General features: G+C 29.6%; 1 protein-coding gene across 4 annotated transcripts in view; it reads right to left on the reverse strand.

Moving 5' to 3' along the window:
- Window positions 1-684: 684 nt before the first annotated feature.
- LOC139514263 (nuclear migration protein unc-83-like) overlaps window positions 685-27205 on the reverse strand; it is a 71756-nt gene continuing 45235 nt past the window's right edge. For all 4 annotated transcript variants that reach the window (XM_071303208.1, XM_071303207.1, XM_071303210.1 and 1 more), the window contains exons 6-16: window positions 23417-23623; window positions 16513-17452; window positions 15488-15600; window positions 14645-14803; window positions 11834-11998; window positions 9858-9969; window positions 9008-9195; window positions 8525-8679; window positions 7625-7790; window positions 6923-7131; window positions 685-6382 (exon numbers count right to left, since the gene is read on the reverse strand). In XM_071303208.1, coding sequence (XP_071159309.1) covers window positions 6175-6382; window positions 6923-7131; window positions 7625-7790; window positions 8525-8679; window positions 9008-9195; window positions 9858-9969; window positions 11834-11998; window positions 14645-14803; window positions 15488-15600; window positions 16513-17452; window positions 23417-23623 — 2622 coding nt within the window. In that variant the 3' untranslated portion in view covers window positions 685-6174. The remainder of the gene's footprint in view (window positions 6383-6922; window positions 7132-7624; window positions 7791-8524; window positions 8680-9007; window positions 9196-9857; window positions 9970-11833; window positions 11999-14644; window positions 14804-15487; window positions 15601-16512; window positions 17453-23416; window positions 23624-27205) is intronic.

Here is a 27205-nt window from a genome sequence, read left to right on the forward strand (position 1 = left end):
TAGTCCTTTTCCAAAGCTGTTCTGATTGAGTTTTTTAGTGCATTTGTTTGTCCTGATTTATTTTTTTTAAGAAATCATACATGTATACCATTTGTGTCAATGACCAACCATAAAATAAATGTTTGAGGTCATTTAACAGATTAAGGGGATAGCCTGAATCCTGCTCAATCAAGTTCATCAAGCATTTTTGTGATTGTCGTTAATCAGGATTTGATTTGATTTGAATTTTGGTGTTTTAACGCAACTTTTAAGCACCTCATTTAGGTTATTTCGTGGTGGCCATTTTTTATGCCCCACCTACGATAGTAGAGGGGCATTATGTTTTCTGGTCTGTGCATCCGTTCATCCGTCCGTCTGTTCGTCTGTCTGTCCCGCTTCAGGTTAAAGTTTTTGGTCAAGGTAGTTTTTGATGAAGTTGAAGTCCAATCGACTTCAAACTTAGTATACATGTTCCCTATGATATGATCTTTTTAATTTTAATGCCAAATTAGAGGGTTTACCCCAATTTCACGGTCCACTGAACATAGAAAATGATAGTGCGAGTGGGGCATTCGTGTACTGGGGACACATTCTTGGTTTTTTTTATATTTTCTAGAAGTTCCTGTCCAGCAAGCTACTGAGTGGTACATATAGCACAGTTTTTTTTTAAATTCAGGCAAAGATCATAAACAATATAAGACAAACTAAAGAAAAAAAATCTTTTATTTCTCAAAATTCATAATTTTATAGTCCCAATAATTTTTGATATAAAATTGTATAAATTATTTTCACAACTCTTAGATTTATTTTATTATCTGTAGATCAAGTGAACATATAAACAGCTATCAGAATCATCTGATTTTGATGTTAATTTATAAAATCTGAAGATACAGATAGCCAACATTTTCACTGGAGCCACATTTTATAGATATATTTCGCTCAATTTATTTCTAAATATTTCATTTCAATTAGTTAAAATAGTTTTTTTTAACTTTTTTTGTTTTATTTTTTCATATTTCACTAGATATACATCTTTGTACACTCTGAATAGTACAACAACTCTTTATTCACATCTATTATAACGAATATTTTTTGGATTATCATTTTTTCTTTTTAATCTTTTTTTTCTGCCATTCAAGTCACAAAATACAGGATAATAAATTTTTACATTTGCTTGTTTTAAAGTTTCAAATTTTATTGAATCTTAAATTTCGTTTTCTTTACTCAAAATGCCTGTATTTCTGTGACTTGGATTAATAAATACTTTTAAGCAAAAATGGCATTTACAAGAGATCAAAGGCAAAAGTTAAGGGAATTAATTTTTTTATAAAAGTAATTTTGACTTTGGGACGGTAAACTTTTGAGACATCCTTAACTTCTACCCTATATAATTTGATTTTACTGTGTATCAAAAATAGTCACGATCTTGCACAATGCCATGATTCCTGTGTAATATTATCTCAGAAATTTAACATTACACAAAATCATGACTACTATCAATACACAGTTACTGTGACATCATTGACACATGTCTGGTCCACGTTGAAATCATGTAATGACCTTGATGAACTATGCCAACGATACATGATGGCTGTTCCAACATGGAGCCAAACTATATAATGAGTAAAATAATGATATATGATTATGATAGCACTTATAAATGAACATTTTAGTGGAGTAAATGTACAATCATATACAACAATCAAATTGTGAGCTTTTCACTAGTGGCAAAATATAATCGGCTAATAAGTTCCTCATATGTTACCACATGCACAACACAAGCATAAAACAAATAATTCCAACCTGGGCAAATGCAACAAACCCTAAGAAACAGGTTGTACATATTCAGCAGGCTTATTTGTTACTGCTCTTAAATAATATATGTTTTTATCTTCTGAAGGTGTCACACATTATCAATCTGTTAAATTTTGCTGGCTAATTTTTGACAAGTGGTTTAACATTGCAAAACAATTTGCTCTTCGAAGTCAATAAAATTAAAACAAATGCAAACTATTGGGTTCAGAATCAAAAGAAAGATACTGACACCTACAGAAAGTAAATTCATACATTATCACACATGCATGTGGTAAAACATGACTGAATCGTAATACAAAAACCACAATATCATATCTGTACTTTCTGGCAACTGACCAAATCTTTTAGAATTTTTACGAGTTTTTTTTTTTAATGAAAAATCATCAGAAATGAAAATATTCAAGTGAAATTCAAATAAGATCAAAGTTACTAGAAAAAATTTGATATCAAATGCTAAAAACTTTAAGAGGGGCTTGTAACAATCTGACAAGTTTAGATAAGTTGCAAGTGAGTGTAGATCATGGTATTGTTAGTCTTTGCATTCACATTGCTGGAATGAACACATGGCATGTTACCTAGAAAAAATAATCAAATAGTGTAAATTCAGAAATTATTGTGTGCATTTATTATTGCTATTTTTTGGTTTTTTAGACTTATATGATATTTTAATTCTTACGATTTTGAGAAAAATCCTTTTTAATTCATATAAAATATTTCAAAATGCGAGTTAAAATTATTGTGTTTACATTTCTGTCGCATTTTTCGCAATAATAGAATCCTCGCAATAATTTCTGAATTTACAGTAGTATTGCACTGTAGAACGAATCTGCAAAAAACGATTGAAAAGGAAAGTATGAATGTGAAATGGAGACTCATATAAATTCAACAAACTTCACATAGTATCATAGCCCTAAGAAATCGTTACTTTATTCTTATAATTCTTACTAAATCTTCTGACAGTCTTTTGTTAACTTTCACCTTTCCAATTCACTTGACTTTATCACAAATAAATTAATAACATTGAATTGATAGAGAGAAAATAATGACTGTTGAAATTTACAAAGCCAATGATATGCATGCTGTATCATTATATGAAGTTTGAATTAATATCAAATTAGTGGTTTGGCAACGACAAAAAGTAGCACCTGATAATTTTCTGGATAGTTTATTCACCAATATCATAATTAATTTAATATCATTTAGGTCAAGTTAAAATTCCTACATTCTCATTCAACTTTTTTTAAATAGGAATGAATTTTTGTTTTACTTGGTCTTCATTGTATCACGATTTAAAGATTTCCAAACTGAAAACGTAAAGTTTCTTTTTATGAAAAAATACATTTAGAAATGAGAATCTAGGAATTAACTTTATCTAGCCTTATAATTGCATCAAACAAATTCTAGGTTAACTGTTACTAGATTATTGATAAGATGAATTTAAGGCCAATTTAAATTTCTTTACATTTTTTGGATTTCAGAATCATTTATATTCCAGAAATAATTTTTTAAATGTTTCCAACAAGCCCTTACCAATTCATTGACAAAAAAAAATGAAAATAACAATTCATATAAAAAATCTAAAATAAATATGAAAAATAAAAAAATTCTACAATTTATAAAATATAATGATAACTATCAATAAATTAATTTTAAGCTGCTAAGCTTAAATTTTTCAAACAAATACCAATGAACAAATAAAAATAACAATTCAAACTTAAAGAAATGAATAACAAACAGACTAAACACTTCTCATCATGAGAAAAAGTGTAAGAAAATACAAAAAAGCAAAATAATTTAGCATTTTTTTTTCTATTTAATTATGATTCAGATCAACTAATCTCTGTGAAAACAAAACTACGTAAAAAATGTATAAACTGTACCAGTATTTAAAGTACCACTATATCCAGGTTAACAGCCAGATTCATTTTTGTGTTTTAAAATCACTTGTACAAATGTACTATACAATATTCATCCTATGCAGAAAGTAAAGGATAGATGGCAAATATTCATGCATACAATTACTTTATGGCTATGTTTCACAATTAAAAATTCATTAATTGAATGCAGGTCTTTGTATTAATCAGATTGACCAATACATCAATACCCCAGAAACCACTTAGATTTACATCATATGTCATATAAAGCCATGACTTCATCAGCCAAGTCTACTGCTATTTAAGCAGTGTACGTTACCCACAATTTGATCCTCACAAAGACCTGGTCCAACATTTACTTGTACTATTCATAGAGTAGTGTTAAGATTTACACAGCCTGAAGATCTTCCTTGCAATATCTTTTATGATTTTAAAAAAAAAATGAAGTATGACTTCAGTGAAAATTTTAAGGAAATCATTTTCTTTAAATTTGCAGTGATATTGAAACACAGAAACAAAACAGCACTATATTAGCTACTACAGTACTAAAAAAATAAATAACATATAACACTGAAGGCCTTTTTTACAGCTGACAAAAGCACCATGTTAAACCCAGAGTACCTTACTACATTTCACACACCTGATTTATTAAGAAAACTTGACCCTATAATGCAACACCTCCAATCTATATACTTTTTGAGGATATTTGCAGCTCTGCATTTTGAGGTTGCAAGGCAGAACAATACTTAAATCATGGAAAATGAAAATTTAAATATTATTTTGCAGGAGCAATTATGATTTGCAAGCCCTAAATTCAAAACAACATTTATCTTCAGAAACATATCTTGTTTTTAGCATCTTCAAGTCATTACATTGTGATTATTCCAACAATATATACAACCTCTGAAAATCAAGTGATTTCACTTAATCTTTGATATTTGCGGACACACTGATATGTAAAATTACAATGCATTTTGTACATTCAATAATTTAATGTTATTTATCCTCCTTTAATTAAGAATATGTACTCACACTAAGCCTACACATTAGACTTCAGTTATAACATAAATTTCAAGCTCTACAAAGCCTTTACAAAAAAATTCATGCAACACCACTCGACAAAAAAAGCTTTTTTACAGCATAATTACACCCGTTTTGTACATAACACAACCAGGTTTCATTACACAAAAGTCATTTATGTCTTCTGCTACATAACACAATCACTGATAGTGTTATAATTCTTTCCCTCTCTCTGTCATACTTTTCAGTAAGTATCTGAAGTGTTAGCCTTCGTTGCTACAGAGAACCTGAATACTATATCCCTCCCTGGATAACTATTTGCTATCTTTCAGTTATATATGTCCTATTCATATTTCAATTTTTTTTTTATCTAATTCTAAAACTCTATCAAATTAAAGAATATAGCGTCTAATTCATTATTATCAACATTCTTATTTTCACAATATTTTCCACCTCTGAATTAATTCCTGAGTTCTGGGGATAAATGCTATTAATATCCTCCAAATATTTTTTTGACAACAACTTTCATCATGAGTTTTCACTATGTGATTTTAATTTTTCATGACGTAACTATCGTTGGTTGTAAGACATCTCTGGTATTGAGATACCATAAATAAAATACTTGATTTTAATCATATCTATTTCTGACAGACATCTGATATACAATTCAGATTCCGTCTTTTATACAACACTTAAAGACAATTGGCTAAAACAAAAATTGCCACTACAACAACCACTAGTACACATATTTGATAAATATTATTTAAATAAAAATAAATATACAACCATGTGGTCTTATAGTATGACATATATACAATGTAGCTGCCTTTTATACACATGATGAACAAATGTTTGTTACAATGTGCTAAATTACCGGAATTTCTAAAACTTCTAAGGGACTGGTAGTTTTGAACGTTCATTTTCAAAATTTTAGAGTTTCGCATCTAAATTTTTATTTTTGATTATCTTTTTGTTCAGCAAAAAAATTATGAAATGTATTGCATAGGTATAATTAAGTTGTTCTTTCCCTGATTAAAAATTCTCCCTGAATGACGAAAGTTACTGATTTCAACTTTTCCGAACATTCTATTCTTGGCGCCAATTACATAATCATTTCTGAACTATTAATTTTTGATCTTGATCCCAAAAGTGTTTTACTTCATATGAGCACTGGAGTAAGATACTCAAAGATAAGTACTGTATTTCTATACATAGCACTATTACACTCTCTTCGCTATCATACGGTTTACCAGGCATGCTGGGCATGCCCACTGAGACACTTTTGTACATATACTCTTGACTACAGAAATCAATCGATTTTTTGTATCTTTTTTGCAATTTTTGCTTATAGATTATAAGTACACGTCTATATACAATACAATGACTCATTTATATATATTGATCTGTGTAACCTTTCTGTTATCGTGAGATTTCTATAAGTACAAAATCATTATGTATATACACTTTGACCTTTAAACTTTGACCTTTAGATTGGAGGTGGGCCATTTACATATCTAAAGTCAGGTGCTATGGAGAAAGACCAGTTGCCTAACTCAGTAACAGTCTCTGGGTTTAATATGTAACCTATACCAAACATTAAAAAGACTGCCGCTGCCTGAACGTAACGTGACTTCAGCCATGTTGATGGTGATGAGAATGATGATGATGCTGCCGATGATGTCCTGCCACTATTTCTGAAAGTAAAAATATAGCTATATAAATATAAATAGAGGGAGGGGAAAAAACAATGACAAAATAATAAAATGTTCAGCATGAGACAAACATCAGAAAATGAGTTTTTAATGTTGTGTTTTGTACATTGTTGTTGGTCTTTTGGTTGATTTTCATTTTTCACCATGGTTTTGTCAGTTTTCCATTGACTTATGAGTTTGAATATTCATTTGGTATCTTTTGACAATCTATGCTATGGGAAATTGACATATTACAATAATAATAAAGTTATTAGAAATAATGTCATATTGCGCACATGTATTGTTGTATATCTATAGTTAAGAAGCCTATAAAATCTGGAATAAAATAATATCATATAAAGCAATTGAAAAAAAACAAAATAATCATATTTGTTTTCTTAACTTCTGCAAAAGCAGACATTAGTTAAGGCAGAAAAAAATTCATTTGGTGTGTATTTTTAAATACATTCAGCTCCTTTTTAAATTTTTCATTGAATTATTAATTGATAGCAGCTAGTCTTGCACTTTTGTACTGAAACTTACTTTTCTAATTGTGCTGCCAAGTCCTGATTGATTGTTCTCAGCAACTGTCCACATTTTCTCTGAGCTTCAAACAGCTGATCATGGATATCAGACATACTGTTCATCATTTGAGTCCTGGTATCCTCATTGAGGTAGTTTGATAGCTGACCTCTCAGCACCTGCAGTTTTTGACTCTTCTCCTCATAACTTTTTAAGGCCTCATTTATCATCTGAATAGAACAAGTAAATGTTGATTACATATCAAATTAAAACTATCAATTTAATTTATTTATGCAGGATATCAAAGATAAAAGTTACAAATCTAATGTCCATCATATTTTGATGCCAAAGGTTCAGATATTTGGTTTGAATCAAGTAAGAATGACGGATTGTCACTTCTTTTAAAATGTGGCAAATATTTTTTGCATATTTCCTAGATAATTAGATAAAAAACATTAACCAATAAATTTCTAAGGTTCTGTAATACTGAGGAACATGCAATGGTTTTTAAATGTGCATTAGGTCATTATTCCAATTTAAGGCATGAGATGTAATTTCACCATTCCCACTTAACATTTCAGTATATTTACATACCGGGTATCCTGTACAGAAAAACAAATGCCCTCCTTGGCATTATAAACATTATATCTATCACCCTTGCAATTGAAAGTGTTGATGTTACACACTGATGTTTAGAGGCTTCTTTCTCCTTTTTGTACCTACCTGAAGGCAAAGATCCTCTGACTGATCCTCTTGTGACTCAAGCCTAGAAGCCAGAACTTCTACATTGAACTGCTCCTGCAGTAGTTTCTCCAGATCCTGTCTGGTTCTACTGTAATCCTGCCAGATCTCATGGATATGTTCTAATTTTGCCATCTCCTGACTTAATCTGCAGAACACAACAAAATTTTGGATCAAATAGCTGAAGCTCAGGGGTGAGAAAAGTACAAAGGGCCTTTGGATATGCTAAAAATGTGTTTTTTTCTGTATTTTGATCTAGAACATATTTCATCATCAAGCATATGGCAAAAAAATTGTTATTGTGCTTAGACTTCTTTTAAATAATCAAAAGTGTCAGAGTTCCTTTTACATCATGTTTATATTTGAATGCTTGTAAAATGAATCTTGCTCAAAAATCAAATAGTATCAACATATCTATAAAGTATTGTGAGGTTAAACTATAGAAACATAAATGTTAATCAAATTTTTTTTTTTTTTTAAGTTTGAAATACACTTAAACTGTGAGTGAAGTCTTAATAGTATATTCATTCCTCACAAGAGACTATTACATGTACCACATAATGCAATATTAATGTAGTTAAATGCAGTTATCTCCCCTTTGACAAGTGTAACTGGAATTATATTATTTTATTTACATCATCAGGTAGTCCTATTCAATTGTTTACATTTTTGTCCATATCTTTCGTGCAAATTAGGAGGATATGCACTTACAAGGCACATGGACAGACAGACTGAATTGTTTATAACTTCTACCAAAAATTTGTTTGTGGGGTATACAATTAGCTAAAAGACACAGCTTGAAAAATATGAGATACTCCTACAACTATACAGAGACACAAAAATACTACACCAGTACATTATGAAATACATTCTGTGTTATACCTTTGTGATCTTTCAGACATTGTCTGCCCAGCTAGTTTTGTTTGGAATAACAATTGGTCCAGATTTATAGAGGGGTGCTCCAGTTCGTAGACAGATATTTTATCCTCTAAGTGGTAGAACATATCCTTTGTCTGTAACATAGTCTCATGTTTCTCCTGCAATAAAGTAAAAAAATCTGTAATAATTGAGTTTGAAAATTGTGAATTCATAAATGTTTGCATGCAGTTATTATTGTGATTTATAAGGAATGAGCCAAATTGTGAGATTTATCTTTGCAATCTTAACCCAAAAATGGTCTTCAATCACACTTTCAAGCAAAAAAAAAACAAATCAATCTATTTTTGATGAAGATGGTTTCCAAATTTTAGACAATAAAGCAAAATTTTAATAGTAAAATTATGCAAGAAATGTAATCTTTGAGACAACAATTTTCATAAAAGTAATGGTCTATTTAAATGTTTTAAATATCTGAATAATAACTACCTTAACATCACTGAGACACTGTTCAACCTCCCTGATGTTTGAGAATTTATGATGATGTGGTATGACATCACAACCATTGACCTTGGATTGTGTGTCCTCCAAACATTTATATAATGTTGACAATTGTTGTGACTGTAGCTGTCTTTCACTGGCAAAGGCATGCAGCTTCTCCCATTGGTACAGAATTTCTGAAACAATTATACTGAATTAAACGTTGTGTTACTATAACATTTAAATTCGTATTGGTTTATTCAGAAAGGAAGCATAAATTGTAGAAGGTTTGATCTGAGTATATTATACTATGGTACTGAACAAATTTTAACCATTTAATAAAAATTTCTTTCTTGTTTTCTTTTCTTTATCATGATTTTTCGTAAAATTTCATACACAAGCTTACAATTTCCCCTATATTTTTATCTTATGAGCATATGGCTTTGATTGTAGATAAAAAAGCAATATGTTTGCAACCAAATATGTATTAAAGGTTAGGTAACAAATTTGACTCAAACACAACCTTACACCAAGTGATAATATCATATTTCTTTATATTGTATCATTTTTGTGTGCTTGTTATTTTCAGCTGTCAGGGGTTAATGCTGTATAATAAAGTATTTGATACTTGATATTTATGTGTAATCCTGTGATTTTACTTCAAGTTCTAATACATAAATATGTATTTTTATTTTCTATATTCAAGTAAATAGTGGGGGATTTTTAAACTGTGTTGAAGACCCATAGGTGGTCTTGGGCTGTTTTCTGCTCTTGGTTCAGGTTGTTGTCTCTTTGACACATTCCCCTTTTCCATTCCCGTATAAAATGGTTTTTATTGTTTTCATGAAGAAAGAACTACCTTGCAATGTATCAACATCTTCCTCTTCATCAGTACTAACAACTGTGCCCAGATGTTGTAGTACTCTCCTCAAACAATCTATGTTGGTCTGGCAGGTAGCTATTACTTCAGCCTAAAATTACAAATGTTAAAATTCTTTGTAAAACAAAATAGACAATTAGACCATTTTACAACAATATAGCTTTAAAAGTTAACTGTCAGTGAAGTGAAATTAAATTCTAATAGTATTGTGTTTTTGTGAGTATGCTATATTTTATCAACTTGCACTGCCACAACTGGGTTGGCATTCTACAGCAATTTGTTAAAATTTCTAACCAGTTGAACAGTTTGTTGTGATAACACATATTGCAATTGTGTGAGAATTTTGAAAAAAAATTAACTGCAATAGGTTGAGAGAAACACTAACAGTCAAGTCAGAGTAAAACCAAAAGACCAGCAAACAATTTACAAAACTCAACAATCAATTGTCAATCTTATTTTGACTTCTTGTGCAAATCCAGGCATTTATAAAATCATCCTACTCAATAAAGGAAACAGCCTAGACTATAAGATTTAATCTACATACAAGTAATTATTTTCTTTTTTATGCAGCCAATAAAAGTAATATATTGCCCCAACTGTCACCTAGATACACATAATCAATTTAAGGTTATCTAAGTTGAAAGAGTTGAAGCAGCTGCATTAATTTCATGAATCTGCATCAACATATTAATCGATAAATGTTTTAGTGTTATAACTATTTCATATACTGTAAATTCAGAAATTTTCTTATTCACTTATTATTGTGGTTTTTAAAAAATGCACCAAAAAAAACTTTTAATTATTTTGATTTTTTGTAAAGCTGCATAAAAATGATGCGGTCAAATTTAAATGGTAAGTTCTTATTTTTTGTAATTTTCGCAATAATGAAAACATCCTGAAAATTTCTGAATTTAGAGTTTATACAATATAATCACCAGGATTCAAAAAGAGGTTGATGTTTATATAAATCGGTCAACTTATCCTTTTTAAAATATAAAAATCTTTTTTTCCTGAAATTCGATATGATATCATTAGTATAAAAAACAAAGTATTAAAACTTGTTCTGAAAATAAAATCTTATGTGAAACCAATACCACAAGATTAATGAAACAAAATAATTTTTTTCTCATCTCCTATCCTCATAACACATGGCTCATTACTAAGCATTAAAACTCAATATCATATCTCATTGTAAGGACTTATCTAACCTAATAGGATATTGATTATGTATGATGTGTTAAGTCAAATCATCCTTTCACAATAATTACAAATTATAAAATGTTTATCAATATCGGTGAACTTACCGTAATTTAAACAAAAATATTTTTTTTCCTAATTTTATTTGTCCAACTATTTCTAGTCATTTACATTTCAATAGTTTTTTTTTCTTTTTTTTTTTCATTCATCAATATCATTGGACTTACTGTAATTTAAACAAATAATTTGTTCTCCCTAGTTTATTTGTCCAACTATTTCTAGTCATTTACATTTACACTTCAACAGCGCTTTTTTTAATCACTAAAATAACTCAGTGGTTTTGACACAAAATATCGGTCCTTTGGGGTAAATTGTATTACTGGCTACAAACTACATGGTATAATCATTATAAAAATATCATAGGAAAAATTCTAATTATATTCTTCCTGTCTTGTGGGAATTTTGAAAGAAAACACTTCCATGATAGGCTATCCTATTTGTTTCATTTTAAGAATAGCTACATTTTACCAATTTTGTTTAACCTACATTTGCAAACATCTTAAAATAAGCAAAAAATTTCATAGATGATAGGGGAGATATTTAAAAATATTTAAAATTTGACTTATTTCAATGCATTGCCATGATTGCAGGTACTCAAAAAGTGGCGCAGTGAATTTTTTTTTAAAAGAATATTCCATGTGTCAATGAAAATTAAGCAAGATGTCGAGTATGCATTTTTATTTTTTTATTTTACTTACATATTTGCTTGAATTTAGGTCAATTCCAGTTCCTTGGAAATCTTTGACCTTTTTCTTCAAGAACTGATCTGTGATTTTGAGCTGTTTGGCTGAGTCTTTGATGAAGAAGTATAAATCCTCTAAATCAGAATCACTGTCATAACCATGCTTACTGCTCTGATTGGTCTGAAAATGTAAAAAAAAAACACTGTCATAATCATGCCTACTGCTTATTCCTTAAAATATATATCAGAATATCTGTCATAAAGTGAATTAAGAATCAAAAGATTTATTAATTACCTACTTGAAAATAGACCTATGACAATCTGAGAAAGAAATTTCGTGTTCCAAGCCTCGGAGTAGACAATTTTAATTCTAAATTTTATCGACTGTGCTCTGACTTCCAACAGCCCCTGAACAAGGCCATAAGATGTCAGATCAAAGTCAAACTAATTAGTTAGATACTATTTGACAAAGTCAAACTAATTAGTTAGATACTATTTCTATGTGAATTTCATTGGTAAAGTGAAAACTTTGTTGGTTCCCTTTATGAATTTTAGTATATCAAATTGTCAAATACCAAATTGGGACCAGGCTATTGTTAACTATGAATTATACAGTACAATCTGTCTTACCAGAAACCCTTCAGATTTGAATGCTTTGCTTTGTGAGGAAATCATAAAAAGTTTTAACATCATCAAGTGCATAAAGAAAATGGTTACAAAGTATTTTCAAAAGACAACTAATTCTGAAGCCCTGTGATCATTTTACATGTTACTGTCTTGTTAACGTTTGAGTTAAAAGTCACATTAAATGCACTTGAACAATTGCGTGATTATTTTGATATTTTACACCAGACCACCCATCATAAACCATGATGATGACCTTTGTTGTGATACTGTAAAACTTGATCATGTATTGGATCATCCAATACATCTTGTTATTACAGGTAGATGGTACAGGTTTAAATAAGATTATATATTGAAGACGTAGGGATAAAAAAGAAACTTCTCATAAATGACACAATGTGGTGCACATGTTGTCTGCCTTGAATTAATTGATTATTTGTTGCAAATTTGTATCAATTTTTTTTAAACTTGAATTTTTAAGACTTTTAAAATAATTTTGAGAATGATAAATACATAACTATCTCATTTTAGAAAGAAAATATCAATAAACAATTTGAATTAAAAGCACTGTCATCTTCTTATCCATAATAATAGGTTCTAGAATAGACTACAAAGGGAAAACTTGAGAAATTAAACAGTGGAAGTTTTGTTCATTAATGAATATTCCTAATGAAGCTTTACCACAACTGTTACGAATCTATAATTAGCATCGGAAATAACTTTCCTGTCATCATATAGGGTAATTATAGTTTTCTGACATTGTCTATTACCATACATCTTCTAAACATCAGGGGGAAAATCAATTCTTATAAAAGTAAAGACTAAAATAGCTTATATATCCTGAAAAATGATACTTAAGCTTTTAACTATTTATAATCTCTTAAATTTACTGAAACTTCTTTATAATCTAGGTGAATTATAAGCATAAACTCCTACATGAATCTTGAAAGTCAGCCTGCTTCTGTTTCTGTGGCAAAGGTATGGCAACAAATCAGAGGACTCAAGAAAATTAAACATGGAAAGTATTGCTTAGTCAAATGAACATCCTTAATAAAGCTTCCTCACTGCTAGTTTCTATAATTAGCATCGGAAATAGCTTTCTTGGTGACATATACATATATAGTAATTGTTATTCAAAACATTGTCTTTCACAAAAGGTTATTTATACAGCAGGAAAAAACATTCTGACTTAGTTAGACTGAACAAGCACTTTAATCTAAAACAAAAATCCCTTAAGCTTCAGAATCATTTATTGGCTTAAATTAACTACAGTTTAGCAGAATCAAGATGCACTTTTAATGTTAAACTCTAACATTAATCCCTAAAAGGAATAAGAATCCAGATCAACCATCTAAACACTACTACATCTCATAATCATTTATGGTACAATTTAACTGTTCAAATCAGATTTTCTGAATGTTTCTTAACATAAAACTTTTCTGTAATCTAAACTAGTAATATTTTTTTCTATCATAATATTTTTCATATGTTTAATATTTCATTTTCTATTTTAAATCATGACACAGGAATTCAATACTCAAATAAATTCTAAAATTAACAATCGTGCTGTCTTTGTCATTAATAACAAATAGTCAGTTTTTATTTTTATAAAAGTCACCAATGACTGTTTTATTACGTTTTTTTGTAATGAACACAAGCAATAAAACTTGTACTTTGTTTTTGCTCAGCTGAATTATGCGAGACTGCACATAGCAATAAATATGTAACAAGAATATGCATTTTGCGTCAAATAACTCACTTGACATTTTTATCTTCTTCCAACTTGTAACCCAACCATTATTCATCAATAACATTTTTTTTTATTCTGTAACCGTTCTATAACTATCAAACTGATAAAATCTTTCCAACCAGCAGCACTTAATTTATAAAAATCACGCATAACCATCAATTTGTAGAATTATTCTTGATTCACAAGCAATTAAGCAGATCATCCATTTACGACAGATCAAATTTTTTGCAAATAAAATTTCTCTGTTTGAAATTGTCATTCCAAATGATCACTTTACACCCACACTTCTTGATCTAACAGGCAAATTCTCAACAGCATGTCATTAGTCCAAATTAATGACAATCACAAAATCAATAAAGAACAAGCTAAAAGAAGTGGACCAATTTCTTAATTAAATATGCCATTTCCTTCATCTCCTAGGAACATGCTAAAATAAGCCTTACAAATCCTTACCAATTTTGGCTTTGACTTCTTTTTAGCCATAACATCTCTCACAATAGAAGAGGACTGGGCAGAGGTTATTTCCTCATCAAATTCCAAGTCCTGTTCTAGCTGGGCCCAGGAGATAGGCAATTCTTCTTGGTCCTCACCAAGGGACGTGTAGACTGTTTGCTGTAAATAGAAAAAGACTTATATATTGATGTCACAAAAATAATTTGTATTTCTGAAGTTTGACAGTAATATGATTTACAAGATGAAATCATGTCATATAACCACATGCGTTAACCATGAAACTACAAGATTGCAAGAACAAAATTTGTTGTGTTCCTTTATGCTAAATTTCAGTGCATTTTTTGTCTGTATTTCATCTAATTTTAGAGCTAAAAGAAATAGTGCTATCAGATTTTTGGTGATTACTACAAATGTAGTAAAATCTGAATTTCAAAATAAAAGTTTTATAACAGTTGTTGCACATCTGATTCATTTTGTATATATAGTATCAATATCTGATATCTCAACTAACCATATGTCTCTGAAGATTTGTTGTTTCTGACATGAAATCAGTGCTTTTACAGTTACTTTTAATGTATTTTTTTCATTTAGATATATATCATTGTATGCTAAGAGTTACAGGTGGTATACCTGACAAAAGGTATTTATCCACAGTAGTTTGGGCAAGGAAGCAGTTTTATTGTTAGATTCTTGTTTCGTTTCAGAAGTGGTGGTAGTTAACCAACCAAAGACAGGGAAGCAGTACTATTATCTGATTCCTGTTCTGATAAATGAACATGGTGGTAGTTAACCAACCAAAGACAGGGAAGCAGTACTATTATCTGATCCCTGTTTGGTACATACCTGGTGGTAGTTATCCCACCAAACTGGTTCCGACATGGAAGCAGTACTATTGAGTGGATCCTCATCCTCTGTACAGGATATGTCCGTCTGTGCAGTCACGTAGGCATCTGACACTGAAAAATAAATCAATGATGAAAACTATATTTCTAATTCTAATCTACACTGATTTACTTAAAATTAATAGAAATCTATATATGAGTTGATTTCGTTCTTTATGGTATCTTTTAATATCAATCCATTTTTACTTTAAATGTCAATGTTTAGTGTTTCCAAGGTAATGTCATACAACACAGTTCATTAAAGATGCCTTGGATATTTTATTCTTATTTCTCTAGAAACTTCAAATATTGTGTTTTATTCTTATTTTTTTTACATTAAATAAATCAGGTTCTATATTTGATATTAGGCCAAAATAAACCTATATGTTTATGTCTACCAAGGGCAGTTGGACATTGTTGTTTAAGAACCATTACAGTTCATAAATTTGTGGTTAATCACTGTATAATGTCCAAACATTTCCCTGAAGTCTTTAAAAATAAAATCATTTTAACTATCTTATTTTTTTGTGCTAGGTGGCAGAAAACAATATATTTTGTTTGGCCTTTAAAAAAAATAGGGCTCATTTGAGGACAAATCATATATTAGTAAATTTTCCTAAATAATGCTTTTGAAAATCCATTGACAATAAATACCATATTGACAGAATGGTCAATTAAATAAGTAGTGAGAGTTTTAATTGACCTTAATGGAATGTACTTTTCATTGATATTTTTGTAGCTAATATAGATCTACCATTGTTCTACTAAACAACACACTGTATGTCTCTTAAAAAAGTCAATATTTTAAAAATGACCTATGTAGAATTCAACTTAAATTCAATATTTTTTTTAAGGGGAGAGCCTTCTTCAATCCATGATGAATGCTGGGTGTAAAAATGGCAAGGTAAAATTCTTGTTGGCACGTTAGGAGTTTTGATTCTTAATCTCAAAGATCTCTCAAAATCAAAATTAATAGAAGTTTCATACCTTCAGTTTCTGTATCAGTAACTTCCACACGTGGCGTTGTATCATACAGTTTTCTTTTAACACCACATTTGGGCAAAGTCGATGAACGGAACTGTTTTGGAGTTTCATATTCCAATGTATTTATTGATGTTTCAGATTTTGACAATGTCACAACCTCTTTATCACTAACATCACTGAACTGAATCACACTCCAGGGTCTATCTTTTCGTTGTTTTCGCTTTTTTAATTTTGATGTGTCGTGGAACCTAGGGAGGGTTGTGGGTGACAATGATGCATCAGAATTAAAATCCAGCCCCAATACGCTATCACACAATATTTCCTGATCATCTGTTGCTGTGGAGAATTCATCAGCGCCTTCATCGCTATCCTCACTACTTGCATCACATGAACTGATCTCGACTATCTTCGGAGGAGATTCAGACTTCCTCTTTACTGGAGATCTCCTTTCTCTCTTGGGCGACTTATTTTCACTAGTTGGTAATTTTTCACCAACAAGTGTGTCAACCTTTTCAATCAACTTACGAATATCATCGCAATCAGATTCTGTACTGGTGTGACCGGTATTGATAGGGGATACGGAAGTACCACTGCTATAACCAATGTCTCGGCTTTCAAGTCTGTGTTTGTTCCTTCTCAGCATATCTAAGTCAGAGTCGCTGCATTCTGATGACATTTTAAACTCCACTTCACTGACGACTGCACTGTCTTTTCCGCTGAAGTCTCCGGAGGCATGAGAAAGGCCACAGTTAATGTCAGTCTCTTCAACACATGTACTACTATCTTTTTGATCGCTATCTTCAGCAAGAGGAGATTCAACAAAATCGGCACAACGATTATTCACAGTGAAACTATCATCAGTGAGAGGGCTGGAGCCAAATTTTTCCCATCCAGAATTTTGTGGTATCCAACCTGATAAGAATGATGCTGATGAAAATGGTTTCTGAAATAAAAATAATAAATACATTAAAATATGCACTAGGTAAAATGAAATACATTTTTTAAAGAAAAAGTTCTGAACATTATTGTCAAAAATTTCCTTTCTTACCAAACTGATGATTTATATATCTGTTTAAATCATAAGATTCTGCCCCAAGTACCAAATTGTTCTGCTTTAAAAAAAAAATCCAAATTACTTAGCGTGAAAAATACCAAACTGCTTTTTAAAATATCTAATTACTTTTAGGCATGCTGAAGTATACCTTATTTAACTAACTCTCGACCATACTTATATCTACATCTCTATAAATAGACTGATTAAGATAATCTAGTAAGGTTTAATGCTCAAAACAGGATTTGCATGTACTATATCCTTGAAGATGCACTCCTTCATATTTTCATTTAAAAAATATCAAATCAAAATGACTTAAACAAATTCTTCTCAGTACTTAAGCTAGAAATTAAACTTGACAAAGGTGTAAAAATCAATTCCCATCAAGGAGAAAGTCATAATTACGATTTTTATTATTCCCTCGTAACGATTTAATCTGGACATCATCAAAAAGCTGATAAGTCTTTTAATATAAATTATTACGTTAAGGAACAAAGAATAAAGTTAACAAAGAGAAAATAAAAACCATTATAGCTTCCAGCATCATTCACACATTCATTATTAAACTTGTAAGGCTCCCTGTTCTTTGAAAGGTAAAGAACCATTTAGTATCCATGGAAACATCACTGAAGCATGAACTGTGAACTTTCTATTTTGTTAAGTTATGATTGAAAATTTTATAATAACACTTAAATCCAGGTATAACTGATGCAAATAATTTTTTATGTTTTTAATATCGTAAAAATGTTACGTCCGTTCGATCAAGTCCAATTTTGACATTAAATTTACATCAGAAGATTTTATGGGTGTTTTTGAACTTGTCCTTGAACATTTTCATCAAAATCTCCCAGGATTTGAGACATTTCATACAATATAATATTATTTATACAAAGTTTTATATGTAAATGACACAGCCATACACGGGAGTATATATTTATCTCTGTTTCTATGAGAACATTACATAAATAAGTAAATAGAAATATACCCTATAATTCAAGCATAAAAATTATTATTTCATTTTTAAGTACTAAGTCATACATAATTTAAGCTTAGAACCTTTAAGTTTATTTAAATATTTGTTTAATATTGATTAATCTAATCCAATTTTCTGCATCTGTGTAATATTTTCTATTTCTGATGCAATATTTATTTTTAGCGCCTAAAGGTATATTGAACACAACTTTATTATATGCATGTGCAATATTTACAGTTGATGTAATGTCGTCTAACATGAAATGCACATGAGGTTTAACATTGTAAAATAATAAGTTATTAATTTGAGTTGCAAGAGAATAACAATTAATCCCTTGAATAATGCAAAGCATGTTTTGTTTCTGATAAACAACAGAACACTCACTTTTTCAATGCTTTTTGGTTATTGCTGACCATTAAAAAGATAAAATCAAGGCCATTTTTAACCTTTGAAAATGAAAATGCATTTTGACTGACACAATTACTGCATAAATATTCAAATGTAAGAAAGCCTATTGAAAAGATATCTTTCATTGAACATTTGAATTTGTGGTTCACCTTTACCTTTGAACCCCATGAAAGTTGGTATACAATGAATAGTAATGAATCAACAGCACGAACAGTAAAAGAAATGCTCCTTTTGAAATAGAAACCATTTGAAAACAAATATCCCAATGACTGACTATTCCTACTTTCTCTTTTGTAACCAGAATCATGACATTTTTTTTTTATGTTGGCCTAAGATCACTGTTCAACTTCTATGTCAACATCTATATTGTATGGCCTAAGAGCACTTTGTAACTTTTAAATTAACCTCTATGGAGCACTATAGGTAGAAATGGACAGATTCAAATGTTATGTCTGCCTCAATGACAGCAATTTTATTGTGTCTGTCATAGAGAAATCTAATGGAGACAGTATTTTAATGAATCATTCATGCTTAATTTCCAGAGATAATAGTTTCTAAAATATAATAGCCCAAAAGTCTTGTCTGCTACTTCAAACTTTCTAAAAATTTGATTCACTTCAGTTGTTAAAACACCTTTTGAAACAAATTCTTATCACATTTATTTTAATGTTTTAAAACGTGCAAGTTGTATAAAAATTACAACTTCCTGGAAACCGAACAAGAAATCAGAGTACAAACTACTCAATCAATTACCATAAAAACATCTTGAACTTTTTGACATAAAATTAAAAAAAAAAAAATGTAAGGAACTTACACATCTGAATTAAAATCCTAAAACTTTAAACAACATATCCAAAACTATCTGCTCCTTTCAGTTTTAGGTGATAAATGTTAAACTTAGTCTCCATTAATTCACAAGAAATTGATAAAATCCTATCGTGCTTCATACCTGGATATCACCGAGAGAATACAAAGAGATCACCTGAAAGTCAATTTACCTGGACTTCTGCAGATTGTGCATTAATTCATTGATTAAACAGAACATTACGTAAAATGCACTTTTTTCTTGCATTCATCATTGATTAAGCCAAGAGGGGACATGATTTCTCTATTTGCAAAGTAATATGGGACTACCTGCATACGTGGTACCAGCCACGAGCTTATAACATAGAAATTACTTCAACAGCTTGGGGTTTCAATTCTTACCTGCAAGATTGATCAATTTATCCTTTTATCCAATTTATAATATCTTTTTTAAGTTGACTAACGTAATCAATATTCTATGTAAACCTTATTTGCTAGAGTACTTTATAGAACTTTTCCATAATCCAAAGTTTTTATGTATTAGATATACCTTGAGGGCGTTAGCCGGAGCGGTTGTATCTAATTTACACTTAGATTTTATTGTCAATGCAGAATGATACTTTTCAATAATTTAATTTCAAAAAATTCTGTCAGCAATTGGATCTAATGTTTTTGAAAAGCTTGATGAATGCAGGATATCCTTAAAAAAATATTTTTATAACTAGTTTTTTAACACATGAAAAAAGATTATTTTTCAGATCATTTTTTAATCTCCAAGCAACAATTTCATTCATAAAAAGAAAGTTTGCAACAACGAAAAATACATCCTAAACAGATACCCTTTGACCCCCATTTTGTAGTATAGTAAATACTAGTTTGACCCCCTTTCTGTTCCTATTCCTAAATACAAATTGATGTATCCCTGAAGAAATAACACAACAAATGATTGTAATCATTGATTTCTGGTCACTTAAGTAAATACTATCTTGTCTTCTTATTTCAAAATATTTCTTCATTTATCATTTAATTCTTATTAACTTTCCTCCTTTCCATTTATTTCTTTGTCAATACCTTACGTAGCAAAGAATCTGATTATGTGAAAATTAACATTTTCTGGAAACCAATTCCAAATTTGAAAATACTAGCAAATGCATTCAAATTTTCAAAGTTTATATGTTCTTTATTATGATTCAGATGTTAAGGTTAGATAAAATGATCCATAGCTCTTCTTTTTTTTTTTTTAAATATATTAAAAATGTGAGTTAATGTGAGTAAAATATAAAATGCATTATACTAATTTGAGTCAAATTTGACTGATGGAGAGGAGAAAAGAAGCAAATTATCATCAATAATGTTTTGTTGACCTTAAATTCATTTAAAAGAAAATGCAGGAATCATTTACTTTAAAACTACCGGTACTTGGTATCTGTTATGTTAAGTGTTTGAATTCCCCTTCGGTATCTTTTGTCTCTCTTTTAGGTAACTTAAAATGGATGGTATTTCTTTTATTATTTATTTATGTAGTATTTTTATTACAATGAATTATTTGCAAATCATTGTGGTATTTCAAATTCAATGTAATAATTGTAATCAATGTGTTATTTCTATTACAATGTCTTGTCTACCTAATTCAGTCATAATTTAAAAGAATGTAGTATTTTTATTACAATGTAATACTTGCAATCATTGTGGTATTTCAAATTCAATGTAATAATTGTAATCAATGTGTTATTTCTATTACAATGTCTTTGGTTATATAATTCAGTCATAATTGACATGAATGTAGTAATTTTATTACAATGTAATACTTGGAATCATTGTGGTATTTCAAATTCAATGAAAAATTTGTAACCAATGTGGTATTTCTGTAATAACATTGTGTTTATTTAAATCAAAGTACATGTAATACTTGAAATAAATGTTGTGTTTTTATTACCATGTATAAATGTCTAGCTTAAAAACAAATATGTGATATTTTTATTTAAATGTCAAAGAGGAAACAAAGATGATATCAGTTGTTTTACATATTTTACTCATATAGAACATTTAATGCATTTTAAATTAAACTCACTCAAAAAAATATAAATCAATTCATTTATCTATTCTTTAGTACTTTTCAAGTTAACATTTTATTTCCTCATTTTTCAAATTTCAATAAAAATCAAAGAATCAAATTTCAGTTATGCCTTGAACAGTTTAAATGGCTTCAATAGAATAATAATCATTTGGCTGTGTCATAACAACTTAATTTGCACCATAAACATCTCATTTGAGATTCAAATTTTATTTAAATAAACCGAGGTGTCAATCTTCTTCACCTATCATCAGCCCACCATTATATTAGATAAGTTGACTTAACTTTTATTGATTTTGCCCTGAGACAATCTATGTGCTCTATTTACTAAGTTTGTATCATTTATTTATTACTGCTAAGAACTAGACCTCTTCAATTAATTATAGCTCAATTCCTTTGAACTCCAGATATAGTTAAATAATAGCGTTACACAACTCAGAACGAGACAGCGTCATACTATCAAGATCATCAACGATATTAAAAAGTCTTGCTCAGGTAATCAAAGTAACAGAGCTACATCCTGATGCGAGCTATATCTTGGTCGTTTTATCCCAACATGAAGTGAACCTTTGTTGTTTTGTAGGGACTTTGATATAAAATTTTTCTTCAATAAACTACAAAGGGAATAATTGATTCATCGGTTAAAATTTCTTTATAATGACATATTGCCATGTATGATTATGTTTCATCATGAGCAAATAGCATCGCATAATGTGTGATACAAGTTATGTCAATTTTCCCTAACTGAGTTAATCAGAAATATAAACATTGTTGCTAGTGCTAGCTACAAAACTAAATTCCGTTAATTGTATTTATCGATACAAAAAACTTTAACATGGAAAAGCAAAATAATGATAGCTAATGGTAATAAATCTAGAAAAAATATCGCTTTGGCTTCAGTCCAAAGTCCGCTGCTATCTCTGTTTTTGGTGGTGTCAAGCTATGACATGGACTATTTTAAAGATAACCATACACACTAAAAATAAACACACCATTTAAACAATCATCAATTCTATACTATGCTTTTAACCTTTTTTTCAACTTTGTCAAGTATTTGATAAGCTTGTATACAGTTAATCACAAATTTGCGTGAAAACATATCTGAACGTATGCTTAAATTTCTTGACAACCAAGGTGTACCAAATTTAGAATCTCAAAGCTAATTATATTTAATCTTTTGGGTAATAGGTAATATAGTTTTATATGCTTTTTTATAAAAAAAAATTACCTCTAAAGGAGAGCTGTGTTAAAATCAATATCCTTTTATGATTTCTTTATATTCTGTTTGTTAAAAATTTTTCATGAAAATTTAATCACTATTTATGGTTCTCTGGAGGTTTATTTTCACTTTTTTGTTATTTTCAAAGCATTGTCAGATGTTCGTTATACAATTCTTCAAATATTAAATATGCTTTTACACTTTTTCAGTACCAAGGAGCCATGTATCAGGTTTAAGCAGTTGTTTGTGCTCTCTAAATAATTTTCTGAAGTGAAGTGTGAGCTTTCGAAATATTTTTTATATTAAGCATTAGCATTTTTCAAGACATCTTTTTTACAATAAACAGAAGAAATTTTCAACATTCCCCTTCTTGACTACCTTTTTAGCTTTCAAGGCATTTTCCAGTCTACATTGTGATTCTAATGACTGGAGCCAGACTCCATGCCATCGTCGCTGTATCTGTTGGGCAGCTTGTGCGTGTTGAAGCAAAGAAAAATCTTCTTCAAGTTCATCTTGTAATCTGTCACTAAGTTTTAGTACTGCATTGATATTCCTGGACCTGGATTCTATGTCTTTCTGGAGCACCTGTAATTAGAAATAGAGATTTTTTAAAATAATTTCATATCAGGTAACATTTTGTAATTTCTAATTTAGAATCTGAAGGACAATACAAGATGGTGTAGATTTGGGGTTTACAGGAGAGAGAAAATGGGCAAAAAATATGAAGAACAGAGAAAAATAGAAAAAAAACCATTTTTTTTAAATAGAGAATAACAAAAGAATACAAAATAATCAGCAAAAAGTATACAGATTAAAGAAAAATTGCAAAAAAAATTAAAGAATACAGAAATTCTTTTTTTCTGTATAAATGACCATAAGTGAAAATAATGCCACATGGTTGGTTAAATTTCCTTTACTTTCATGTCTTAAGATTCTAAGAAGGGGAATTCCTATTTGATTGTTTAATAGCTTAATAAGTGACTGGTGTAAATTGATAGCGTTTTAATCCGATGATATGATTGGGTGATTTTTACAATCTCTTCAACTCAATCAGAAAGTTAAAAAATATAATTGTTAATATTTTTTGCCTTTCAGAGTCTAATGGACAAAAAGAAACAAATTTAATGAAAATAAAACTGTAAAATTAACTTTATAATAAAGAATGTTTACTATTAATATTTTGAATAGCAATATTTATAAATCTAGTCCTTTCTAATCAACAATGTCCTCAACATCAACATTATAGAAAAATAAAGATAGGTCCAAACAGTTTGCTCTTGTATTCCGCTTGCTTTTAAGATACAATTCAATAGCTCAATTTTTTTCAAGATTTTTCTTAAAAACTCTTTTTAGATCTCTAAATTATATACATTCAACAGAACACAAACAGAAATAGATATACTTTAGTCCAGATATAGTATTTCTCTTGTGATTCCATAGACTATAATATTACCTACTAGGCTTTACTTTCGATCAATGATTATATAAAGAATTTATCTAAAATAAAATTGTCTTTGCTTACAATTCTGTCTTTGAAATGCAAATATAAGATTATTTCAAGTCATTTTAACTAATTTTAATTTCTATTGTAATATGATGCAAAATAAAAAGATCACAGTCTCTTCTTTGTTTTATTGTATTTCAAAACAGAAAGTCATGAAAAGCTTTTTATTCAAAATCACAGCCTGCTATTCTTACTTTGTTTATAAGTAAATCGTATATAAGAAAAATTAATGAAGATCCCACTGATTCCCAACAAATATTGTAATGATTTCCAAAGCATTTCCCGTCATATATTGAAGTTCCAAAGAAAATGACATAGGTTAAAAAGTACAACTAATTCATCAACAATAATAAAATCAATAGAACAATTGCCAGGACATGTTGGATTAAGAGATGAATCTATTTTGGATTCCATATTATGTATGGACAAAAATGTGTGTCAATAACTTTGGCAGAGGTCAACATGAAGGTTACTGATAAAAAATAGCATTTTTCATCACTGAAACTGGATCCCTAATCCAACTGCTAAATGTTTCATTTTGGAAAAATGATCAAGCTGAAACTGATAAGGACAACAAGTTTATCCATAGGACACATTACCTACTCAAGTTTTCAAATTTTCATGATTAATGAACCATGAAATCTGACTCAAAACAACTACTTTGGTATAAGTTTTTTTTTAAAAAGATCCATAATTTTTTTGTTAGTTTCAAGTTGTTGTGACCACAACTTTATGAAATAAATCCAAAACCAAAACTTTATCCTGATTTATGATGTCCCATCAGGCAGGAAAATACAACGTTCCCTTCTATTGTTGTTTATAACAAAAATCAAAATTCAAAACTTGAATACCCCAATTCTGTGCAAAAAAGCATAAAATATTGAGCTATACCAAGTACTCATTCATAATCTAAAAAGATAGAAAAATCTGCTGAATAATGTCGATAAGTTTTTATAACATTTTTCTTATATGTACATACATATATCCACATTTTTGTTATGGGAAAAAGCAGGATGATCAATCAGAAACTTACATGATATATTAGGTGAAATATTTCAAAGGTCACCATGATGGATAATCTCTTGCTTGGTGGTAACAGATATATACTTTTTAACTGGACAATCTTATCAGATATTATAATTTTTGTACTTAAATTAGTTGCAGTGCTAAAATCACTACATCTGTTGACATGAATTTGATAATAGTCAACAAATCAAAAACATGCAATTGATAGAAAAATAAATGTATTTTAAAATAGCCAAAAAAATTGTACAAATTTATTGACTAACATTGATTAATGGCAGTTTAATGCCACTTCAGCACACATGGACCTTGTCACAACAAGAACAAATTTTCCAGAATAACATAAAGTATAGTAGGCTAATGTAATTTAGTTGTCTATATTTTCCCAATTGATTTAAGATGGATATAGAGCGCATTTGTTTCTAACCTAAACGATGTAAACGATTACGCGCGTAGTCGTTTAACCCATTTGTTTCTTACATTTTTTTGTCAACGTTGATATCGTTCACGTAAACGATGTACGCGCAAAATAGTCGCGTAGTCGTTGATCGTTTATCGTTGAGACGTATAAACGATTCATTTGTTTCTGCATCTGTCGTTTAAATAATTACGAGCACGTGTTGTTTTCACAAAGTCCTGGTTATTTATTTCCCGCACTTTTACCTGTTTGTTTACAGTGTGTGATTGTAATCTATTTCTGTCTGACAACGTGGGGTCGATAAAGTTTATTAACCGATGTATTTGTTTCTAGCAGCTCAACGTTTACTAAACGATAGTCATCGATGACAAAATTTCGGGTTAGAAACAAATGCACTCATAGTTTATCCTATAGTATAAATCAGTAATTCCCTGCGCTGGTCTTTTTACAAGACTTAATGGTATGCGCTATTTTAGGTAACTATATTCCTGTCAAATTAACCAAATTTAGAACAGCTTGAAGCAAATAACAGATCGATAAGCTAACCACTCTAAAATAATGTTGATAGCATTTGGAAGGATCATTTTAGTTTATTTCTGGAAATAAAAACATTGTTTGGACGATTATAAGATTTTCCATGCCTTAACCTTCAGAGTTAATTATCAAACACAATACAAACAATAAGCAATGACCGCTTTCTTTACGGACGAAATGTAGACTTCCTGAATAGAATTTCTACACAAACAAAGAATAAGAAAATTTCATTTCCTGTCTACAACAACTGGCCATTTCCTTCGTTTCCTTCCATGCTGAAAGGACTGATATAATTTGTCTATCTGGAATTATTGGTCAATGACAATTACCATCAGATAAATTGACTTTATATGACTGGAATATTCACTTATTTATATGTTTGCCAATATTAACTAAATTAAGCAATCTACAAAAGATAAGAAGAAATCGACTTTTGTGAATTTAGTCTCTTCTAAAATTTATAAATGACAGATATTTCTAAAACAAATCCACTTTTTTCTTGTGGGAGTTTTTTTCTTGTGGTAAAAAAAGAACTAATCCATTAGAAACTTGCAATACTTCATATGCACTGTGTAATTTATAAAGGGAAAACAAATATTTTTTCCTGGGAAACATAAAATAACATCTGTAATTTGTATTCGGTCCATAATTTTTTTGTAATAGATAAGTAATGATAAATTTGTCTTGT

Source organism: Mytilus edulis, chromosome 3, assembly GCF_963676685.1.
Source record: "Mytilus edulis chromosome 3, xbMytEdul2.2, whole genome shotgun sequence".
NCBI lineage: Eukaryota > Metazoa > Mollusca > Bivalvia > Mytilida > Mytilidae > Mytilus > Mytilus edulis.